Source organism: Mustela lutreola, chromosome 6 (genome assembly GCF_030435805.1).
Source record: "Mustela lutreola isolate mMusLut2 chromosome 6, mMusLut2.pri, whole genome shotgun sequence".
Classification (NCBI taxonomy): Eukaryota; Metazoa; Chordata; class Mammalia; order Carnivora; family Mustelidae; genus Mustela; species Mustela lutreola.
In genome coordinates this window covers 155,387,963-155,409,856 of record NC_081295.1, presented here as the reverse complement: position 1 = coordinate 155,409,856, position 21,894 = coordinate 155,387,963, and the positions used below count along the sequence as shown (strand labels likewise).

At 47.8% G+C, this 21,894-nt stretch overlaps 1 protein-coding gene across 8 annotated transcripts in view; it reads left to right on the top strand.

Annotated features, from left to right (window-relative positions):
* Positions 1-21,894, top strand: part of CARMIL1 (capping protein regulator and myosin 1 linker 1) — a 299,097-nt gene that overhangs the window by 115,510 nt on the left and 161,693 nt on the right. For all 8 annotated transcript variants that reach the window (XM_059179498.1, XM_059179496.1, XM_059179501.1 and 5 more), the window contains exons 5-8: positions 7,030-7,151; positions 18,221-18,318; positions 18,659-18,729; positions 18,960-19,033. In XM_059179498.1, the coding sequence (XP_059035481.1) occupies positions 7,030-7,151; positions 18,221-18,318; positions 18,659-18,729; positions 18,960-19,033 (365 nt within the window). The remainder of the gene's footprint in view (positions 1-7,029; positions 7,152-18,220; positions 18,319-18,658; positions 18,730-18,959; positions 19,034-21,894) is intronic.

The window sequence follows — 21,894 nt, the reverse complement described above, 5'->3', positions numbered from 1 at the left end:
TCTCGCTGTGTCTCTCTCTGTCAAATAAATAAAATCTTCAAAAAAAAAAATTATCTTTTTATCTACTTGTCTGCCATCCTCTATCTGCCTTTTTCAAGTGCTGTTTAAAATGCTTTGCCATTTTTAAAATTGAGTTGTTTTGTTATTGTTTTAAGAGTTCTTTGTATATTCTGAACACAAATCCCTTTTCGGATACACGATTTACACGTATTTTTTCCTCCATCTGCAGCCTGTCTTTTCATGTTCTTTGCAGTGCTTTTCAAAGGGCACAAGTTTTAAATTTTGATGATGTTCAATTTGTCTTTATATATATATTTTTATGGATCATGCTGGTGTCATGTTGAATAAATCTTTGCTCAACCCAGGGTCACGGAATGTTCTATATCTTTTGGGAGTATTACAGCTTTACATTATACATTAGCTCTATGATCCACTTTGAAGGAGTTTCTGTATATAAAGCAATGCGCGGGATTCTTTTTGGGGTGTGTGTGTGTGTGTGTGTGTGTGTGTGTTTTCTTTTGCATGTGTGTGGCTTATCCACCTGTTTGAAGCACTGTTGTTTCCACACTGAACTGGCTTCCACTTTTGTGGTTGTTCATGTAAGTGTTGGTCCATTTCTGGACTGAATCTTGTCCCTGTGGTCTGTTTGTCAGTGTTTATACAACTACCACACCGTCCTGATCACTGTAACTTTATAGTAAGACTCAAAATCAGATAGTGTTAATCTTCCAACTTTGTTCTTTCTCACAGTTGTTCATTGGTTCTGGGTCCTTTGCAATTCTGTAAGAATTTTAGATTCAGCTCAGTTTCTACAGAGAAGGCTGTTGAGATCTTGGTTGGTATTGGATTGAATCGATAAGCCAGTTTAGGGAGAACTGACGTCTTCACAGTATGGAGCCCTTGACCCAAGAAAGCTGTGTATTTCTACACTATTTAGGCCTTCTTCAATTTGTCTCTGCGGCATTTTGTTGTAGCTTTCAATATATAGGTCTTACACGTCTTTTGTCAGATTTATTCCCAAGCATCCTGTATGTTGTGATGCTGTACCATTAATGGTATTGTTTTAAATGCCAGTTCTTAATGATCCTTGCCTGTGTAGATACATGGTGGACTTTTGCATATTAACCTTGTATCCTGACAAATGGTTGTGCTCTCCTTTTAGTACGAGTAGCTTTTAAAAACGAATTTCATCATTTTCTACATGGACAATGGCGTCGTTTGTGAATAAAGACAGTTACACTCCTTCCCTTTTCAGTATTGATCCGTTTTATTTCTTTTTCTGCCTTATTGCTGTTGGGTCTCTGAGGTTCCCACGTCTTGCCGGCTGTGCCCGGAATTCCGTGCTGTTGACTTCTCTTTACGTAGGCTGCTTTCCGGGGTTCTGTTTGCCATGCGTATCCGCATGAGCTGATGGCATGTGCCCTTATGAACAAAGAGTGGGCTTGCTTACTGTTTACTGTGAAAACAGATTACCCAGGTTCCAGGGTTCCTTTCCCATGGCGCTCATGCCCTCTGCTGTGTCATGAATAGTCCTTTGCGTGTGATCCAGGACTCGGCTGTGTACCGCTGGCATCCACGAAACAGCGACAGGCTAACTTGCTCACTTCTAGGTGCGGTAAAGTCAGATCCCCGCGCCTGGGCACTGTCCTCACTAACACCTCCAGATCGGTGCTGAGTGGAGGTGCTGGGAGCAGACATCCTTGTTCTGTCCCTCATCTCGGAGGGAGAGTGCCATTTTCTTCCCACTACGAGTGACATTGGCTGGAGGTTTTTCATTGATGCCCTTTATCTGGTTGAGGAATTTCTCTTCTGTGCCAACTTGGCTGGGAGTTTTTCATTCAGGAATTAGTTTGTGTTTTGTTACAGGTTTTTTTCTCTATTCTTATGTGGATTTGTTTTCTTTTTAGTTTGTTAATAGGGTGTATTATATTGATTGACTTTCAGGTATTAATTCAACCTTTCTTTCCTGGGATTAGCCCTACTTGGTCATGACGTATTATCCAGTTTGTATATTGTTGGATTCTAGTCAAAAGTCTGTGAAGGATCTTTGCATCTAGGTTAATGACAGTTACTGACTGTACTTTTCTCTTTATTTATTTTTTTTAACGATGTTATTTATTTATTTGACAGAAGAGATCACAAGTAGGCGAGAGGCGGCAGAGAGAGAGAGGAAGCAGGCTCCCTGCTGAGCAGAGAGCCGGATGTGGGGCTAGATTCCAAGACCCTGAGATCATGACCTGAGCCGAAGGTAGAGGCTTTAACCCACTGAGCCACCCAGGCGCCCATGTACTTTTCTCTTTGAAAAAGTCTGTCGCATTCTGTGTTACAGTGATCATAGAATTAAATCCTTCCTCTTTGGTTTTTTAGAAAAATTTAGAATAACCAACTTTTTAAATGTTTGGTTGAATTGACCAGTGATGCCATCAGGGCCTGGAGTTTCTTCTTCGGGAAGGTTTTTAATGAAAAATTCTATTTCTTTAATAGATATGGATGCATTTATATGTTTCTTCTTGAGTGAGCTGTGGTAGTTTGTGTCTGTTAAAAAACTTACCCGTTTCACCTGAGTTGTCAGATTTACTGATGCAACATTGTTCAGAGTATCTCCTTGTTATGCTTTCAGTACCTGTAGAACGTCACTCCTCTTACTGATCCGTTAGTTCTTCTTCCTGCCCTCCTGCCTACCAGTCTGATTAGACGTTTATCGAGTCTGTTGATCTTCTCCAAGAACTTGTTTTGGTTTTGTTGAATTTCTCTATTGATTTTATTGGTTTTGCTTCCTATTTTCTTGATTCCTGCTCTGATCTTTATTGTTTCCTTCATTCTACTTTTCGTTTTTAAAACTATGAAGAGAATGTGTGTTTGTGTCTACACACGTGCGTGTGTGTGCAGTCTGTTGATGACTTTCTTAAAAGTTGTCAGAACTGTCATTTTACGTTGATCGAGGTTAACATACAAATCCTTGGAACTTTTCCATAGTTCATCTGAGAGCAGTGTTTATCCTGTGTGTTTAGCATTCTTTAGACACTGGAGTTTGGAAGAAAAATTACAGCACCATATGTTTGCCCAAATGGTAGACATATGCAGGAGTGAACGATTACTCACGAATGATGACATAACCAGGGCCTTCTTGACGGTCTTCGTTCTGGGATGTTTATGTTTACGATGTCAGGGTTGTGATCAAGCAAAAGGGCACTACTGAGATGCTAATGCCAAGGTTATATTCAAAGTATGATTTGGCTGTGGGGTTTCATTATGAGAAAGGATGTTGGTACAGCGAGACTGGTTTCCCCGTGTGGCTGCTGGTGCTGGTCTAGGGACACCGCAGTCCCGTCCCTTCTGTCTGTCTGGCATTCAGAGGAGCTCAGGCGGTATCAGGCCCGTGGGGCTGTTGGCCTGGTGAAAACAGGAAGAGGGGTCTATATAGCGTCGTCTCAGCTTAGTGTGGACCTTGGCGATGAAGGGACAGTGGGACGGTGGGGCCTCTTCCACAGAGTGACCTGTGATGCTGGGCGCTTCGCAGCACTCAAATTCTGACGTTTCAGAAGTTTCTGTGGTGCTGTTTAGAAACACTGACACCTCAGGAGGACCCTTGCCCCATCACACCCCTGCACGCACGCACATGCACACAGCGGGTGGGACTCAGTGTGTCTGGGCAGGCACTTGAGTCTCGTATTCTAGAGGTTGAGAAATAGTAACCTGGTAATCAGGACCTTTGATGTGTGGTTTCTCCAGTGTTCTCTAACATGTAATCCTCAGGATGATAGCATCTGCCTGTGGCACTCACAATTCCCCCTTGATGGAGACGTGCTTTTTTTTTTTTTTTTTTTTTTTTTAAGATTTTATTTATTTGTCAGAGAGAGAAGAGAGCACACAAACAGCACAAACAGGGAGAGCAGCAGGCAGGGGGAGAAGCAGGCTCTGCGCTGAGCAGGGAACCCCATCTGGGGCTCGATCCCAGGACTCTGGGATCGTGACCTGAGCTGAAGGCAGATGCTTAACCCACTGAGCCACCCAGGCGCTCCCATCCCTATTCTCTTCTAATGTTCTCTGGGATTGATTCACTTTTAATCACTATTTAATTAGAGCTTTGTCAACTCAGATCACAGGCCTGGGACCCTCACAGTTCCTCATGTGTGAGTGAGAGAGGTGTGTTGTGTTACTGAGATGGTGAAATGTGACATTGACTGCTGCTCTCTTTCCTCTTCCCTGTGGGAATGTGAGAGACCTTTATCTTATTTTCCAAATCTCGTTGCCTTGTGGCACTTTTTGGCATCCAGGTTCTGTGGAAATTCTGTTGCCCGTTTGTGGTCAGTACAGTGAGACCAACCATTATATGGTTTTATAGTTACAGAATTTTTGGACAATTTCTTGTACAACCAAAACACCTATTTTTTTTTTAATAAGATTAATTGTTTGCTGTGTCATAGGATGATTTGGCAAACCCATGGCTGTTTCTGCTAGAAGAACGAAAAAGACTTGACCCATCTGTTGGCTGACATTTATCTAAAAGTGCTCGTGTGTAGCCAGGTTGTTTTACCTTCAAGAGAGGAGGCAGGGTAGGGTTGGAAATTTGAATCTTACATAAGATACTGCTGATAGTTATTTTATTTTTACTATTTTAGATTTTATTTAATTATTCAGTTATTCAATTATTATTATTTTATTTAAATAAGTCGATTATTGTCTTAAACGCATACTGGAGGTCATGGGCTCTGTCCCGCTAGGTGGCAAAGCCAGAATTGGTTCATGCATTTGGTTTTTCAGCAGCCGCAGTAGGAGGGACAGAGGCATATGAGGAGTTCTTTGTCGTGGCGGAAGGTTTGCTGTAGAGTATCCCCCGGATCTCTCTGTGGCAATCTTTCCATCAGCCCGAGGTGGTGACATATTCTCCAGGGCTGTGAGCTGCCTTCCCGTCAGCTTGAATCTGAAGGCCTCCTTTCTTTCCCTTCACCTGTCACCTTTTTTTCTTCCCTGTCATTCTATTCAATCCTGTGCAATTAAGGATGATTAGGTGTTAAGATGAAGCAAAATTAGAATAAGCTAATTACTAATTGCTCACACCCAAACCGTGAACGGAATAGACAGATGCAGTAGACGGGAGGAAAGTACAAGTGCCCCGTTGTGAAAATATAATTACTCACCGTGGGGATGTTGGGGGCGGGGCCGGGGCACCGACCCAGGGGCCGCGTCCCAGAGCATCTGGTTTCTTTAAAACACACATGCGCGCAGATGCGGGCACGTGGGACCTCGCAGCCTAGCTGTAAGAGCCTCTTTAATTTACTGAAGATACTTCGTTGAGATGTCCTGGGGTTGAATAGTAAATAAACTCCAGGTGCAGCCATTCTTGCTGCCTTTTGGGGGAGAAATATTCCTTGGGCCACCTTCTAGAAGCCCAGACCTGTGCATGAAAATTAGGATTGAAAAAAAAATTTTTTTTAATATGGAGAGCCAACTAACTGACACAGAGGTGATAGGTATTGAGAGAGACCTCTGGGGTGCTTGTGGGTCATTTAAGTCTTTTTCTTTGATCGCATCATTTTGGCAAATAAATTGCATCCTTTTCCTTTTTAAAAATTTTTAAAGATTTTATTTATTTATTTGAGAGGTAGAGAGCGCAAGCAGGGGGAGCAGCAGGCAGAGGGAGAAGCAGGCTCCCTGCTGAGCAGAGAGCCTGATGCTGGACTCAGTCCCAGGACCCAGGCATCATGACCTGAGCTGAAGGTGGGCGCTTAACGGACTGAGCCACCCAGGTGCCCCACATTACTTTTCCTTTTACTGTTAACACTTTGAAAGACAGATGATTATTTTTAATTTAGCTAATTTTAGGACAGCCTAAAACAAACCTAAAAACTGCTTTGTTAACCTAATTGGCTCTTGCACCCTAAGTGTAGTACTCCCCATCATGTTTTTGTACAAGTTACATACCCGCAGGGAGTAAATACGTGAGGCTATTTTGATGCAGTGAAAATCCAAAGGGATTGCATTTAACATGTATATTTTTGAGATCCAAGATAATGTGTGTGTGTTTTTTAAAATGATGTTTGTTCTTTTTATTTGAAATGTGTCCATAAACAACCAGCTGCTCTTTGCGACCTGCCCCTTTTCTCAGGCTGATTTATGCTTATTTACAGTGCGAGCTCCGTGACCTCAGGGTCAGCATTTTTGGTGGCAAGCTTTGGACATTTCCCAGCATTTAATTGGAATGATTCTTTGCCTAGCCCTGAACATGATGACCTTGTTCCTGTCACATAATCCTTTCCAAGAAGTCTCTCTTTTTAGAAAAGTCGAAATGTTTTATAAGCATTTGATTTTTGTTACCAGACGAAAGGTTTTAACACTTCATTGAAACATCTCACAAGGGGTCTTGGTTTTAGAATATGTCCCCACCTCCCCCCAAAAAAACGGTTAAGATGAGATTGCCCTTGACTACTTGCTGTAGGAGGTATGCTTACTTCTTCTGGAGAGTAGGGATCTAACAGACTTGGTAAGACCGCACACCTCAGGACCATCCTGTCTATCCTGTCTCCATCACACGGCCAGGGTGGGTGGGTCGGGGAGGGGGGTCCTGTTGGAATTTTGCCTTGTTTCAGTTTCTGGATGTTTCCGACAACTGTTCCACCCTCTGCCCAAACAGTGCCTCAACTCTTAGCTAAGGTTTTTATTTTAAGGGAGACCTTCTTTTCTTTTCTTATTTATTTATTTGCCAGAGAGAGAGAGAGAGGGAGAGAGAGAGTGCATGCAAGCGAGCACAGGCAGACAGAGTGGCAGCAGAGGCAGAGGGAGAAGCAGGCTCCCAGCCGAGCAGGGAGCCTGATGTGGGGCTCGATCCCAGGATGCCGGGATCATGACCTGAGCCGAAGGCAGCTGCTTAACCAACTGAGCCACACAGGCGTCCCTAAGGGAGACCTTCTTGAAAAGCTGGTATTGCGTTGGTATAGGTCAGCATGAGTATATCATTTAGGTGACTTCAACCCGAGAATTCAAGGCACTGTGCCGAGTACTAAGCAGTGTCCAACCCGGTTCTTGCAGATGGTGGTGGAGACGGAGAAGTACAGCATCTCCATGAAGATGGCGTCGCCCGAGGACGTGAGCGACGTGCTGGCCCACATCGGCACCTGCCTGCGGAGGATATTTCCTGGCCTGTCCCCAGTGTGAGTGCTCGGGGGAGGGGCGAGCAGAGCAAGCGCGGCTCCTCAGGGCTGTGAACGAGAGGGCACTTCCCTTCCCGCGTCCTTCGCTCATACATTGGACGGCAAACCCTCCCTCAGCCCTTGTGTCTGACGCCTAGGGTTCGGCCCTCCTTTCACCTCTGCCCCCAGGACCGAAGCAGAAACCTTTTCGACCCAACTTGAGACGTACCCTGGTGGGACCAGGGGCTCACTGCTTTGCAGAAATGCATCAGGGAGAGTACTCATGGGAGCCAGAGGCTTCCTTTTCCTTGACTTTTCTTGGCTCTTAGTTTTCTGAAACACGCGTTAGGAATATGAGCGAACTGTGTCTGTGCATGCCCTCCTGGTTCTTTGCTAAGGGCTTTTCATTGGGATTCTGTGCTTGGGTAACCGAGTCTGTCCTTCGGGAGGGTGTGGGTCGTTGGGAGGGGGTTGGATGGGCGTAGGTAAAAGGCAGAGAGATGCGCTGTCAGAAGGCTCCCTAAATTAATAGTCCCTAGTGAAAATACCTTCCCGCTGGAGGGAGATGGGGCAGAGTCTAAAAATCCCTCTCCCGGGGCTTGCTCTGTGCATGGAGGCCACAGAGCCTCACAGGGACACACGAAGATGGTGAGCTGTGCACCTTACTGCGTGGGAGCCGGAAGGACATTTCAGGGACTTGCCCTTCGTGGAGCGTGTTCTTTCTGTTGCTCTGCCTGTTAATTAAGAGGCAAAGCAGAAAAACCTAGCCTTGTGTACTTGAGCTTTTGGGGCGTTTGCAGGTGGCTTGGTGGGGATGGGGCTTCCTCACAGTCTCTGGCTTTCCGAGACCTGCTAGGTTCTTCTGACAAACCGGTGCGGGGCTCTCTCTTCTCCACCTCTGCCAGTGCGGGGGGGTCTGGCCTGCGCCTTCTGGCCGTTCACCCAGGGCTTCCTCCTCTCTGCGCCGTTGGGCTCCTCGCACTTCTTGGGGAGTCTGACTAGCTGGCTGCAGAGGGAGCGGGGTGTCCGTCGGTCTCATTCCATAGCACGGAGGGGACGAGGGGGGCTGCCGCCCGGCCCTTCCCTGCCTGGAATTTGCGGGTACGAAGCCTGAAAGGCAAACTCCTGCAGTGTGCAACCGTGCACACATGCGTGTGTGCGCATGAGAGGCGCGTGGGTGCAGGGATGCGGGACAAAGTGAGGCATGATGAGTGGGGAGGGGGAGACACCCAGAAGGAGAACTTTTCTTGAAGACACCAGAGAACTATCTGGGGTGATCGCGAGTCAGCAGTGACTACAGCCTGTCCTCCCTTAAAGGACATTTACTAACGTGACTGTGTACACGAGCTTCCTTGTAACTTCCTCGCTCTCATCCCAAATCAGCACCGATGAGATCAGAAGATTATTACACTCAGCCTTATTTAGCAAAGCCTCATACGACCCTCAGAGCAACATGCAAAATCGCTACTTTCTTTAAAATACAGTTTTATTTACCTAGCATTCTAGGAGTTTGGAGGGAATTGCCAGTTTTTGGCTTGAATTTTCCCATTTTTCTTCCCAGAGGAAATGGTCTAAGGAAAGTGTCGGAACTCTTCTCTTCCATTTAACTTCTTTTTTTTTTAAATTTATTTATTTATTTATTTATTTTTTAAATTTATTTGAGAGAGAGACAGTGAGAAAGAGCATGAGTGAGGAGAAAGTCAGACGGAGAAGCAGACTCCCCATGGAGCTGGGCGCCTGATGTGGGACTCGATTCCGGGATTCCGAGATCATGACCTGAGCCGAAGGCAGTTGTCCAACCAACTGAGCCACCCAGGCGTCCCTAACTTCTTTTTTTTTTTTTTTTTTAAAGATTTTATTTATCTATCTATCTATTTATTTATTTATTTATATGACAGGCAGAGATCACAAATAGGCAGAGAGGCAGGCACAGAGAGAGAGAGAGAGAGAGGGAGAGAAGAGGAAGCAGACTGAGCAGAGAACCCGATGTGGGGCTCGATCCCAGGACCCTGGGATCATGACCCGAGCCGAAGGCAGAGGCTTTAACCCACTGAGCCACCCAGGCACCCTTCCATTTAACTTCTTGTTGAAAGGTTCGGGCAGCAAATATGAACCAAACATTGAATAATGAGCTCCATTTCCAGGGAGGCCTTCGCTGAGTGTATGTTAGTTTCTAAATCCAAAGCCCCAATCTGAACCCTTCTGTGTCCTGGCTACACAAGGACGTCCCCAGGCACCTGACACGCAATGCATTCCAGCGACTCAGCAGGTTCCCCCTCAAACCTGCCCATGTGCGACACTGCATCTCAGTGGTTCGTCAGTGCACAGTCTCTCGTTCAGTCGCACAGTCAGGCCCTTTCCGTGCCTGTTTGCTGGTCCGCCCCTCGTCTGGCTTCTCCTCTCCACTGAACGCTCTGTGGTCCAGAGGGTCTCAGTCTCCTAGGGCAGCATCATTTTTGCTGCTGTCTCGGTCTCCTGTCCTTGTCCTAGCAACAGGTCTTCCGCATGGCGACCGGGATGACCCGGTTGTGTTGATGCCTCGTAGGCTGGTGCAGCCGACCACTGCCATCTGGACCCATGATCCAGCCTGTGTTCGAGCGCGTCCGCCTCTCCTGTCCTTGGTGCTTTCGTACAGGCTGCTCATCCAGACACACTCCCACTCCAAAAGACCCAGCCCGGTGTCTGAAGAGCTTCTTTATTCATGTTTCTGTAGAACTTTCTGAGCATGTCCCTATACTAGCACGTTTCTCGGGGTACAGTCCTTTCTTGATACACTTAAACCATCAATATTTATTGGGTTTCACTGTGGATGGCACCGTGCTAAGTGTTGGGGTCCACGGCCCATGTGGAGTTTACACTGGGAACTTGCGTTGCTTGTATAGGGAAGCAGACCCCTATACTTCACTTACTTACTTAAACTTACTTAAACTACTAGAAGAAATAAAATTCTGTCTGCCAGGGCCTCCCTGTGGCCATGATCCTTGGAACAGACCCCACAGGAGAGAAGGAGGCCGAGGAGGGCAGGGAACGATTCCTTCTCAGACCTGCTTGTGCTGTCTGTCCTGCCTGGACCAGGGTTGGAGTCTTGGAGGGGCTGAGAGAGAACCAGGGCGTCTGGAGTATGGGACTGAGGAGAGCGCAGGTGGCAGGCGGTGACTGGCCTGAGAGGAGACTGGAAGCTGGTGCGGGCCAGTGGGGCAGGGGACGTAGATCCTCGTGGGAAAGAGCGCGCAGGTCAGCCCTAGCTTGCGAGGAAGCCCCGGCCGATTGCAAGTAGGGATGTGACCTGATTTGTGATGCTCTTTATGATGATGACTTTTGCCACTGGGGAGAGCAGAGTGGGAAGGGGAAGGGCAGGAGCAGGGAGCCGGTGAGAAGGCGGGTGGGGAGCCGCGGGAGGGAGGGCTGCGGCCGTGACATTAGAGACAAGGATGGGAGGTGGGCGGTGGAAGGTGAAAGGTGTATTCTGGGTCCGGGACTGGCTGGTGGATTTGGTACGTGGGTGACAGCAGTAAGGAAAGGGACGACCAAGGATGGCTCCTAGGCTTCTGGATTAATAACTCAGTGACTCGTGCTACCTTGCAGGGAGGTGGAGAGGGCTGAGGGTAGGTGTGGGAGCAAGTTTTATTTGGGGGGAGAAACACCCAAGCATTCTGTATCCGGTGTGCTAAGCTCGAGATCTAGGACATGGGGGGATGTCAGATCAGCAGGTGTATATGTGATATGTGGGGTTGGGGCTTAGGGGAAAGGTCCGGGTCTGGAGACGTCGCAGATGTGGACGTCATTAGTGTAGAGTCTTGCTTGCACGACCGTTTGGAGATCATCCAGGGAGAGAAGACATCTTGAGAAGGATGACAAGTGTAAGGGGAAGAGCCACGAAGGGAGTCAGACAGGATTCCCGGGGAAAACCAGGGCCTGGGAGGAGCCTCTGAAGCAGGGAGGGGGTGGCGGTGGAACGACTGGATGTGGACCAAGCCCAGGGCGGAGGGCTGCCCGGGGAACCGGGCGCGGTGAAGTGCAGCCCCAGGGTTACGGTGGGGAGAGGCGGCCGCCCTGCTGCTGGGATGGGCTCCGAAGGGAGGAGGTCGATGTGGCACCTGCGGGAAACTTGGTAGAGACATTCAGCTGCGAAGGGGACCGAGAGGTGGGAAGTAAGGAAAGAGGTCCGAGAAATTCCAGGCGGTTTTTGTTACATGCGGAATGGGAGATAGTAAAGTGCACGGCTGTGGCCGGGGGACGCTCTGGTAGAGAGAGGTTGTTGCTGGAGATCGCGGTAATAAATCCACAATGTCCTTGAGAAGGGATTGAGCCTTGAAGTCTTGAGCAAAGGCTGTGTTTTTTATTCATCTGAGATCCCTAGTCCTTGGCACAGACCAGATACTCACTGAGGATCCTCATGCTTACCGTGTGCCCAGTGCACCGCCGGGCGGTGTGACACGGGAGCCGATGGAAGTTGGAAGACCGTGGGCCAAGGGGACACAAAGCCGATGAGTGGGTGACAGGGCCTACGGAGGAGGTGGACGGGTGTGGCTGGCTGAGCGGAGCCCCACCTGAGAAGCGGGGAGAGGACCCAGGCCGGGCGGGGGTTGCGGGGAGGGTAGGGAAGCCACCCACCCAGGAAGGGAGACTGTGACTTAGAACTTGACCTGGCAGAGAATTTAAATGACAGAAACATACTGGACTTTTACTCACTTTCCTACCCGCCCTGCGCAGTGAGCTTGTCCAAATAAACCTGTACTATTTTGTGACTTGCACGTTCCGCCTTTCCTCTGGAAGTTCCTTAGGTTGTATTATGTGATTTTAGCAGGAGAAATGTAATGACATCAGTCCTGGTTATCGACCAGGGAGCGGGGAGACGTAGGCCTTCAGATCCTTCTCCAACCCTCGTGTTCCCTCAGGTTAAGGCGGTCAGCAAGGGAAGTATTTCCTTGACGTAGATAATGGAGAACATGTCCTCAGTCGTGTCACACATCCCACTCATAGTAAGCTGGAGAATAGGAAACCATATTTGATATAATACCGTATGTTGACTAACTGGAATTAAAACAAAAATTTAAAAAAGAAACCATATTTGGAATCTTCAGCCTGGCTTGAGTCATTTGTCTCATCAGATACATTACCTGGGCCTGTGATGGGCGCCTTGGTCCCCCGCCCTCCTCTCCTCGCTTGCGGAGGGCTGCTAGGGCCGGGTGGAGAGAGAAGCATCTGATGAGTGGACGTCAGGAACCGGGACAGTCCAGGGGACACACACGGCCAGGGCAAGTCTCCGCTCAGATAATCAGTTCTTGGAGAGTCCAAGTTTGACTGCCTAGAAATTAAACTGTATCTGCAAAGGTCTGCATTTCTGCCTTTACCCAAATATAAATCTTGAAAATGATATCCGTGATCAAAATCAAACTTACAAAAACAGGATGTAAATAATCTACAATGTGTAATCAGTCCTCTTGACTACAGTCAAGAGAATGCAGGTAGGGAAAAAATGAGGAATTTTAATAAAAATTAAATAGTCTCGCCAGGATCCACTCCTCATGCCCCCTCCTCCCCCGGCCCATACCTATATGCTACGATGTTTAGCGCTTCCTCTTTCCTTCCCTTAGAAAATTACATTTCCCTCCTCTCTTTAAATAAAATTTATTTCAAAATATGGTGAGAATTTAAAGGTGCCAGAAGAAAATGTAAGTTAAAAAAATCAAACCGCTATTAGCATTGTGTTGTGACCACTCTCATCTTTGCTGTGCGAAAGCGGGTGTTCTTGGGGGCCTGGCCTCAGAGAGGGACACTGAGTTGCTCGGGAAATATCTGTAGTAAATGTTGTTTAATCCGTTTTCCCAGAGGGGTCCATAGTGGCATTCCTCTTCAGGAGGCTGTTTTGTTGTGGCCTTCAGCTTTTTTAGTATTAAGAATCTTGGCTGTTCTCCAGAACCAAGTGAGATTCTTTTCTTTTTCTTTGCCTTTTTTTTTTTCTTTCAAATGTCAAATTAAGTCATCAAGACGCAGTAGACTTCATTTAGAAAGTGTTCACTGAAGGACTTCCTCAGGCATATGTACGTGAGTGAGAGGTGGCCCGCTCCTTGGGAGTTTCCAGTCTGAAGCAGCATAAGAAAGTTCCACAAACAGTACAGGGAAGGGAGGGAGGATCCTCAGATTTCAGAGAACGGAAAGTCACGTCTATCTTGAGACGCCAGGAAGATAGTGTACGGTTTATACTTGCTTTCCTTCTTTTTTGGAAGAGGTGGAGGGTGTGTTGGGAGCGTTTTGTGGGGAAGTAGCGGGAACAGGTGCCTTTGGGAGACAGGTGTCTGCCTGGCACAGCCCTAATTGGGAGCCCGCAGATGTCACTGTGAGCGAACGCCTCAAGGAGGGGTACCGGGGACAACAAAGGCTCTGGAATGTTACAATAAAATGGTAGTCACACTTCAGGGAGCAGCGGTCCTCGGTGCTGCTTATGAACATGTGCGTGGAGAGAGAGGTGCCACTGGAAGGTGTCAGGTTGTCGGGATGCTTGGGTGGGGATGAGACTCTGGGCAAGTGAACTCCCATCTCAGCGCCTCAGTGTCCTCATCTGTAAAATGGGAATAATGCCGCTGATACAGGGAAGGATTAAATTAGCTCCTGTAAATTGCTTCAGAAATTTTATCCGTAGTACAAGGTGTTGTGGTCCATTACCCAGCAGCATCAGAAAGGGCAGAGGTTTTATGTATGGGAAGTTGCTTTGAAGTTTGATTTTTTTTTTTAAGATTTTATTTATTTATTTGACAGAGATAGAGGTCACAAGCAGGCGGAGCAGCAGAGGGAGAGGGAGAAGCAGGCTCCTTGCTGAACCAGAGCCCGATATGGGACTTGATCCCAGGACCCTAAGATCATGACCTCAGCTGAAGGCAGACGCCCAACCGACTGAGCCACCCAGTCACTTCCTGATTTTTTTTTTAATTATATATAGCATTTCTCTAGTTTGATTTTATTGTTGTTATTGTTAAATGTACTTAATAACATCCTTTGTAGCTGACAAAACAGTAACCTTCTGGCACGAGCTTTTATCCTAGACTTTCAGCATCCCTGGACCTTCTGGCACACTTGTGACACATTGGAAAGTCAGCATGTTAGGACCAGGTTTCTTTGCTCCCGTAATAAAAATGGTGTTGCAGATCCCTTTAGGAAGTCAGAGCCAACTGAAGTGCTTTGAAAAGGTGAGGTTCCTGTGAAGAAGAGTGGCAAAACAAGAGTTAATGTAAAAACAAAAGAAAGGTGCTTTCTTGTCTGTCTGCTTTTCTAAAACGGAAGCAGCGTTTAGTTGGGGTGTGGTTTGTGGCAGAAAAAAGTGTGGTTCTGGAGACCACTGCCTTCCTGCAGAGGAGCTTTGGAACTGAATTCTAAATACATCAATTAAGTGGAGTAAAAGAATTTACAGATTTTTTTTTCGTCTCAACCATTTATGCATGAGATTCGCCTTCAGGGCTTCTGGCCGGTTTGCCACCTGGTTCGCGGTCCCTTGGAGCCTCGTGTACATCAGACCCCTCTAGTGTAGATGTTCTAGATCCAACGCTTCGGGACTGCCTGCAACCTTGGGTCATGACCCGTCCATCTGTCTGTCTGTCAGGATTTTGGTGTACTGCTGTGGCACGTCCTCTGATGGCAGATCCTTTCTGTCCTTTCTGTCTTTCTGCACACAACGCACCCTCTCGCCCTGGGTGTGTAAGTGTGAGCGGTGCCCTGTGTCGCACGCACATAGACTCCTTACCACTGTTCAGCTGTAGGAAGAAACCAGCGTGGGTCAGCAGCAGGGTCCCCCTCCCCGTTGCTTCTGTGGTGTGTCAGAGCCTGGACATTAGCCACCCTCTGGAAGGTTCTTAACCACTTTCTCTCTTAGGTAAATAAACACACCTGTTTCATGAGACGTCTTCATAGTTTCTTACAAAAGAAAGAGGGGAACTGGCACAGAGCTGGGCTGCAGAGGGAGAGGGAGAAGCAGGCTCCCCACTGAGCAGGGAGCCCTGATGGGGAGCTCGATCCCAGGACCCTGGGATCATGACCTGAGTTGAAGGCAGACACTTAACCAACTGAGCCCCCAGGGGCCCCCAGACCGATAGGTCCAAAGACGGGTTTTGAAGGTCAGGAGGCAGCTTCCACACACACATGTCCCTGCTGGCTGCTGCTTCTCTCGCTCTCCACTTGACTTGTCCTTACCCCCGAGCAGGAATGTCCGGTGTTGTTTTTGGAGCAAAATTGAGGCTTTAGTTTCTGAATCAGCCGTGAGGAGTCATCCGTGTCTCCCTGTAATCCTAGACTGCCACCTTCCTATTCTTGATCCTACTGGTTTCCTGCCAAAGAGATTTGCCTTATTTTCTCCCTGCTTTTGGTGAACTTAACTTCAACCTCTGTGTCATTGAAACAGCGTTATGCCACGGCGTCCTGCTGAAACGAAGCAGGAATTTCAGAACACGCATGTGACCTCAGAGGAAGTCCAACCAGAGTCTCCTTTGGTGTGTCCAGCGTTCACTTAGATCACCTGTGTCAAAGTTTGGGGTGGCTTCCAATGGCGCTGCTCTCTCTTTGCATAATACCTGGTTTTGCTGTCTTGTAGCCGGAGATAATGCCGTGAAAATTCCAGAATGATAGTGTTGAGCCAAGATGAGCCATTTCAAAAGGCCAGATTCTGTAATAGCGCTTTTCAGCGTGACTGTCTTCTTAAACCCTCATTCCTCCCAGATTCAGGACTTTTAGGATAATAGGACCTACTCATGGGTGTTTTCAGGTGAAACCGAGAAAAATCATGCCACACTTGCAGACCCCGTGCGTTTCTGCAGGAATCTGAAGGCGTTCATGACATTTGATATCCGTTGGTTATAGGCAGTTAGGGTTCAATCCTAAAAATTGCAAAGAAGTAGACATATTTTCAGTGCTAGTAGAAAGTTGGTATTTACATGCTTTGTTATGTACTTGAGGTTTCGTCTCCGAGCAGAACGAGGCCCCTGGTCAGGATCTAGCCTGTTTTTATCTGGAATCCATCCCGTGAGAAAGTGGAGTTCCCTAGAAACACTACCTGCTAGTCCTCTACAAGGTGGTTGAGATGCGTAGTGATGACTGAGAACATCCAGTGTAGCAGAAGTGCTTTTAAATCCTTGCAGGAAGGTGAAAGTGTATTCAGTGTAATTGGGCATCTTGACATCACTGCTTTGCACCCAGGTCCTCCCATGATCCCGGGCACCTCTGACCCGCCGACACCCTTCCGCACACCCCATGCCCTCCTCCCCTCCTCCCCACTTCGCTCTGGAGTGCCACATGCGAGCCCTCAGCCCTCATCATTGCCTGGAACAGCACTTGCTATTCCCTCGGTACAGTTCCTCATCCCGCCCGGAGCACAGCCCCTCCTCTTTTCTCTCCTTGGAAGGACCAGGTCGTCCCGGCCATACATCCCTTGGCTTGTCCCCTCCCATTCCCGAGCTCCCCGCCTGTCGTGTCTGGGGCTCCACTTGGGCCCTGGCAAGACCCTCGCGTCCGTCGGTCCTGCTGTTCTTCTGGCTCGCCTGCCTGGAAAGCCTGTAGCCCCACCGCGCGCCAGCTGCCCCCTCTTTCCGCATGTCTGGGCTGCAGACAGGGTCCCGCGGGGGGTCTGCTTGGCGCCACCGGCAGCTCCTGACCTTCGCTGTCCCTGGGTTCTGACCGGTCCTGGGGGCTCCTCTTTAATGTCCCAAGTTGTTTCCCTATTTCTGAAACCTGCCCCCCACCCCGCCCTACAGATACCAGTCTCCAGTGCCTGTCTGACCATCTCGGACACCCTGTGGACCCTTTCCATGGCCCCTCGTTGCCCTGAGAACAAAGCCTGACCTCTGAGATCAGACATCAGAGTTTCTCTGTGACCTGGTTTCGGTGTAGTTCCCCGGACAACTCGGTCACCTCCTCCCTGTCACACGGCATCTGCTGGCTGCTTTGAGCTACGTGCGGTTTCTGGTGGTGAATACGAGCCTTCTCATCTCCTTGAACTTGCTGGCCCTTTATCTGCACCCCTCTCCCCGGCTCCTGGTCCCCGTCCACTGTCCCCCTGATGGAGTCTTCATTCCTCTCCAGGTTTTAGCATAGATGAAGCAGGTGCTGGAGAGCATTTCCAAACCCCCAGCCCCTCCGCTGCTGTCTCCCCACCAGAGAGATTTTGTGCCCTTTCTGCTGCCATGTGCTTCTCCCGTATTACAACTTCTCCTTTTATACTGCCTCTTTGTTTGTCTGGTTCTTGTGAGAGACGGCTCACTGGGAACGCGGGGACGGTGTCTGTTTTGTTCACAGTTGTATGCCAAGTACCTGGTAGCTGGTCTTGCTGCACTGTAGACATTTAATAAAAATTTGGGGGTGAGTTAAGGGATTCATAAGTTCCTCGTTACTTGATTCCTGGGAAACATGTAGGAGAGCGTCGGCTAACATTTGTCAAGACTTCACCAGGCACCAGGGATGGTTTTGATAACTTCACAGCTATTAATTTCTTTCTTTTGCTGTTAGGGTAGGTCCTCCCATTTTGCTAGTTCTATGAATAATGAAACTCTGGGGGTGGTTGACTGTGCCTTTAACCATTACCCTGTCCTGCGCCGTGTGCCCCAGGACTTTGTTAGGTGGGAAGCTGGGGGCGGGGGGGCGCTGGGTGTGGCTCCCTGAGGGGAGGAGATGGTGAAAGGAACATACTCTTTCTCGATGGCCATTCATAGGCCGTGTTGCGGACAGAGGAGATTTGTATTTGAATTTTTTTTAAAGTTAGTGATTTATATTCAGCATATACCTGATCTAATATCTCATTCAACGGAACATCATTTTCTAGTTATTCTGGTACAATCCAGTCTTACAAAACAACTAAATAACATAGACTCTGCACCTCACTGGCTAATACCCTGAGCTTACAAAAGGGATTTCAAGACACAAGTTTATTGTTAAGTTCCTGCAGATCTCCTGCTTCTTAGTGCTCAGAAAATGGAATTATCGTCACCAAAATGGAAGTGGCGTCCATCTTTGTTTTTAAGAAGGGCATGTCACCAAATAGATTTCTGGGTGCAGTGCAAAAAAAAAACAACCTTGATGTTTGAAATTCATTGTTACCGTTGGTCTTACAGGCGAATCATGAAAAAAGTCTCCATGGAGCCATCTGAGCGACTGGCCAGTCTCCAGGCTCTGTGGGACAGCCAGACCGTGGCCGAGCAGGGCCCCTGTGGTGAGCACGCATTTTAAAACCAAATTATAACTGGCTGTGTGGATGTCCGCCTGCCAGGAAGTTACGTCTATTCCTAGTATCCTCCTGGAAAGGCGCAGTTGGTTTGAAGGTGTAATTAGCACCACACAGACTTTGGATTGGTGGACGAAAGTCCTATATTTAAGGGGTATTGAGTGCTGCTGTGTACTTACTATACAACGGGGAGGGGAGAGTCTTTGCTGTTTCCCAAACAGAAAGAACAATCGGCATTGTCAACAGCGGCCATATTTAAACTTTTATATCTTAACTTCAGAGAAATCATTTAGCCAAAGACCCATCACATTTCTGTTGTGGGTTTCAGGTGGATTTTCTCAGATGTATGCCTGTGTTTGCGACTGGCTCGGATTTTCATACAGAGAAGAAGTACAATGGGTAAGTGTCTATATGTGCACACACACACACACACACACACACACGCCTGGAGAATAAGCCAGTATTTACCAGCTTACTTCTCCCCTGCCCCCACCCCAATTCATTTTTTTGCTTAAAATCTTCCTCAGGTTCCTTGAAAATCTGTCTGTGTCATTGTCTAATTCTCGTTGTGTCCCTCTTCCCCATCCTCTTTGTGGACTGTTTACATGATTGAATTCTATTTCAAATAGGATGTGGATACAATTTATCTGACGCAAGACACCAGGGAATTGAATTTGCAAGACTTCAGTCATCTTGACCACAGGTAAGCTACTTTTGTCTTTTACAACTGTAATTGTGCCTCCAAAGCTGTATTTCTCTGTTGGTGCTTATGGACATACGTGATCTCCAGAAAATCCTGCTACAAGGGAAGTCAGGAGACTCTAAGCATCTCTGAATCCTGCCTTTCAAGAGATAGTTTCAACTGTGTGCATTTGGGGCTGATGTGCATGTGCATACCTCAAATCCAGAGTTTGTAGTTAGAAACTGTGGAAACATAATTCTTGAGTTCTTGTACCAGACCACGGAAGTCCGTTTCATCATCTGCCCTGTATATATGATACAGTATTATTTTGCCTGATTGTCCTGAGAACATTTTTCTAAGAGGAAGTTTTATGCGGCAATCATAAGAGATGACTTTTTGTTTATAATTTCTTTAGGAATTGGGGATTGCTTGGGTACATATGTGCATAGATTGGTGGAAATCCATTTCGCCAGTATCTGCTTTGTGAAAACGACAGTACAACTGTGAATCGTGTTACACGTTATTTGAGGGACCTGTAGGTTTGAAGATCTTGACTTGCGTATATTTAGGGCTGGGGTTCGAGAGGCCAGGCCCCAGAGAAGCAGCTTCATTCAGTCCGTCCCAGTGCTTTCTCCCTGACAGGGCTGAGCTGTGACCCAGTGCCTTTGCTGGTGCTTTATCCTGGGTTTCCCCATCTCCTACACCCTGGATATCCTGTTCCTAATTTTAAGTGGCTGGTGTCAGTCCTACCCCAGTGAGCCTCTGCCTGGGAAATCTTCCATCCCTGTTTGGATTTGAGAGAGAGAGAGAGAGAGAGAATCCTGGGATTCCGGCTGTCCCTTTTGTGCCGGGCGGACAGTCGGGGTTGCAGACCTCATTGTTGCTCCTTCTTACCCACCAGCATCTTACCCCGAAAAATGCCATTTCAGGGTATTTCTCCACCTCTGGCAGGGAAATCCAGCACCAACAGGGCGAACCCCCAAAAGCTGAAGCCAGCTGAACTGAGCAGAGAACACGTGTGTCAGCTAGATGGGGCTCGTGTCTGCGCGGTGGGTGTACGGAGGGCGGAGAGACAAGATCCGCTTGGTCTGTAGTTGAGGCCAACGCCAGGTGCCCACCGCCCCTGCTGCTCAGGCTCAGCTCTGCTCCCTTCCCGTGGAGCAGGCAGCTTCTTTCCTGCTCAGAGCTGCTCTCCCTTTCCTGCAGACGAGGGAACGTCCTGCTCCCGTTCAGGCTTGCCTGTTTCCTGGGTAGCACGTGAAAAGTGAACTGAGAAGGAAGAAGGGAAAATATTTGCTCTGCCAGCTTTTCTACAATAAAAACAGAAAGTGGAACGTAGAATAAGATGACTGAGTAGGCTTGCCGTATCAGAGCTCAGTGGTTTTGGCCCCGGGATCCCTTTACTGTTCTTGAAAACAGTTGAATTTCTGTTCATGTGGGTCTATCTTTTGGTCCTGATCATCCTAGAAGTTAAAACTAAAATTAAAAACATTGATTAATTCCTTGAAAAATGCTCATAAGCCTATTACATGTTGCCATCAGTACCAGTTTTACAAAAAATAACTATTGTCCAAGACAAAAAATGAGTCAGCCGCGAGAATGCATCCGTTTACCTCTCTGCCGCTGGCTTTAACTCCTGACCTCCTAGAAGACCGCTGCGCTCTGCTGTGGTTCGTGGCACAGAGTGAAACACACGAAGAAAATGCAGACTCAAGCAGACACGTAGTTACCAAGGGGAGTGTTCTGAATCCCCTTTTCACTTAGCTGGGGCTACGCAGGAAGAGGTGGTTTTCTGACGGTCAGAGGTAGGATGGAATCGGAAGCCGTTCAGTGAACATTTTTGATTTCGTGACATTAAAACGCATCTGGTCCTTCTTGTACTTTGATGGGTCTTACCCTTAGATGACTGCGTAGCATCCTGCATTGGTCATTTAGAAAATACTGGTTCGCGGAGTTATGCCTGGCATCCGGGTGTTCTCTTGTTATACAATAGGGAGGAAAGAAAACCTCTGTCAGCACCGCCGAGCTTATCCACAAAGTCTGCAAGTGTGGCACGGCTGTCAGGCTCACCATGGCAGATAAAGGTTTCCCCCAATTCAGATTTTTTTCTTTAAAGATACAATTTCACCATTCTATAAAATTGACTAAGTGCTGTCAGGTGATTTCCTTGACGCGACCGCTAACTTTTCACACCTTAGAGAAAATACCTGCCAAATCCCAAGTCTCCATAACTGTGTTATGTCATTTTGTGTGTGTGTGTGTGTGTGTGTGTGTGTGTTCATGGAAAAAGGGAGTTAGTGCTGCTTCTGACTCTATCCCGGGAACACCTCACCTGACACAGCAATCCCCTTTGGTGCGTAGAGGAAGCATTCTGGGCATACTTCTGTTTTGTCCTACAGGGGTGTCGTCAAGGGCCGAGAGTACCTTTTACTCCCCCAGAAAGGGCTTTCTTAAATGAAACTGGCACATGGTTAAAGCAGCCAGGTGTGCGGTGACGGAGAATATAGTAACCACATCCTGGCTTGGCACTGCTGAGGCACGAGCCGCTTCCTCCTGTCCCTTCTCTACCTGCCATGCAGACTTCTCCACGGTGTGAGGGACAATTTCTTTTCGTGTTACTATGAAAATACTTCTGAACTTGTGAAGCCCCCGAAGGCATCTCAGGGTTTCCATGGGGTCCGTGGACCACAGTTGGAGTAAGCACGCTGTGTGGGGCAGCTTGAGGTGTTTCTCCAGCTTTCTTTGTTCCCCCCTTAATGACTTTCACACCATTCATAGGTTCTGCATAGCGGCAGGGCTGAATTTTCCAGCTTACCCACTGTACTTAATCTGGTGACTCATCTGTCACCCGGGGGAAACTGTATCTAGGGACGCTACTGATA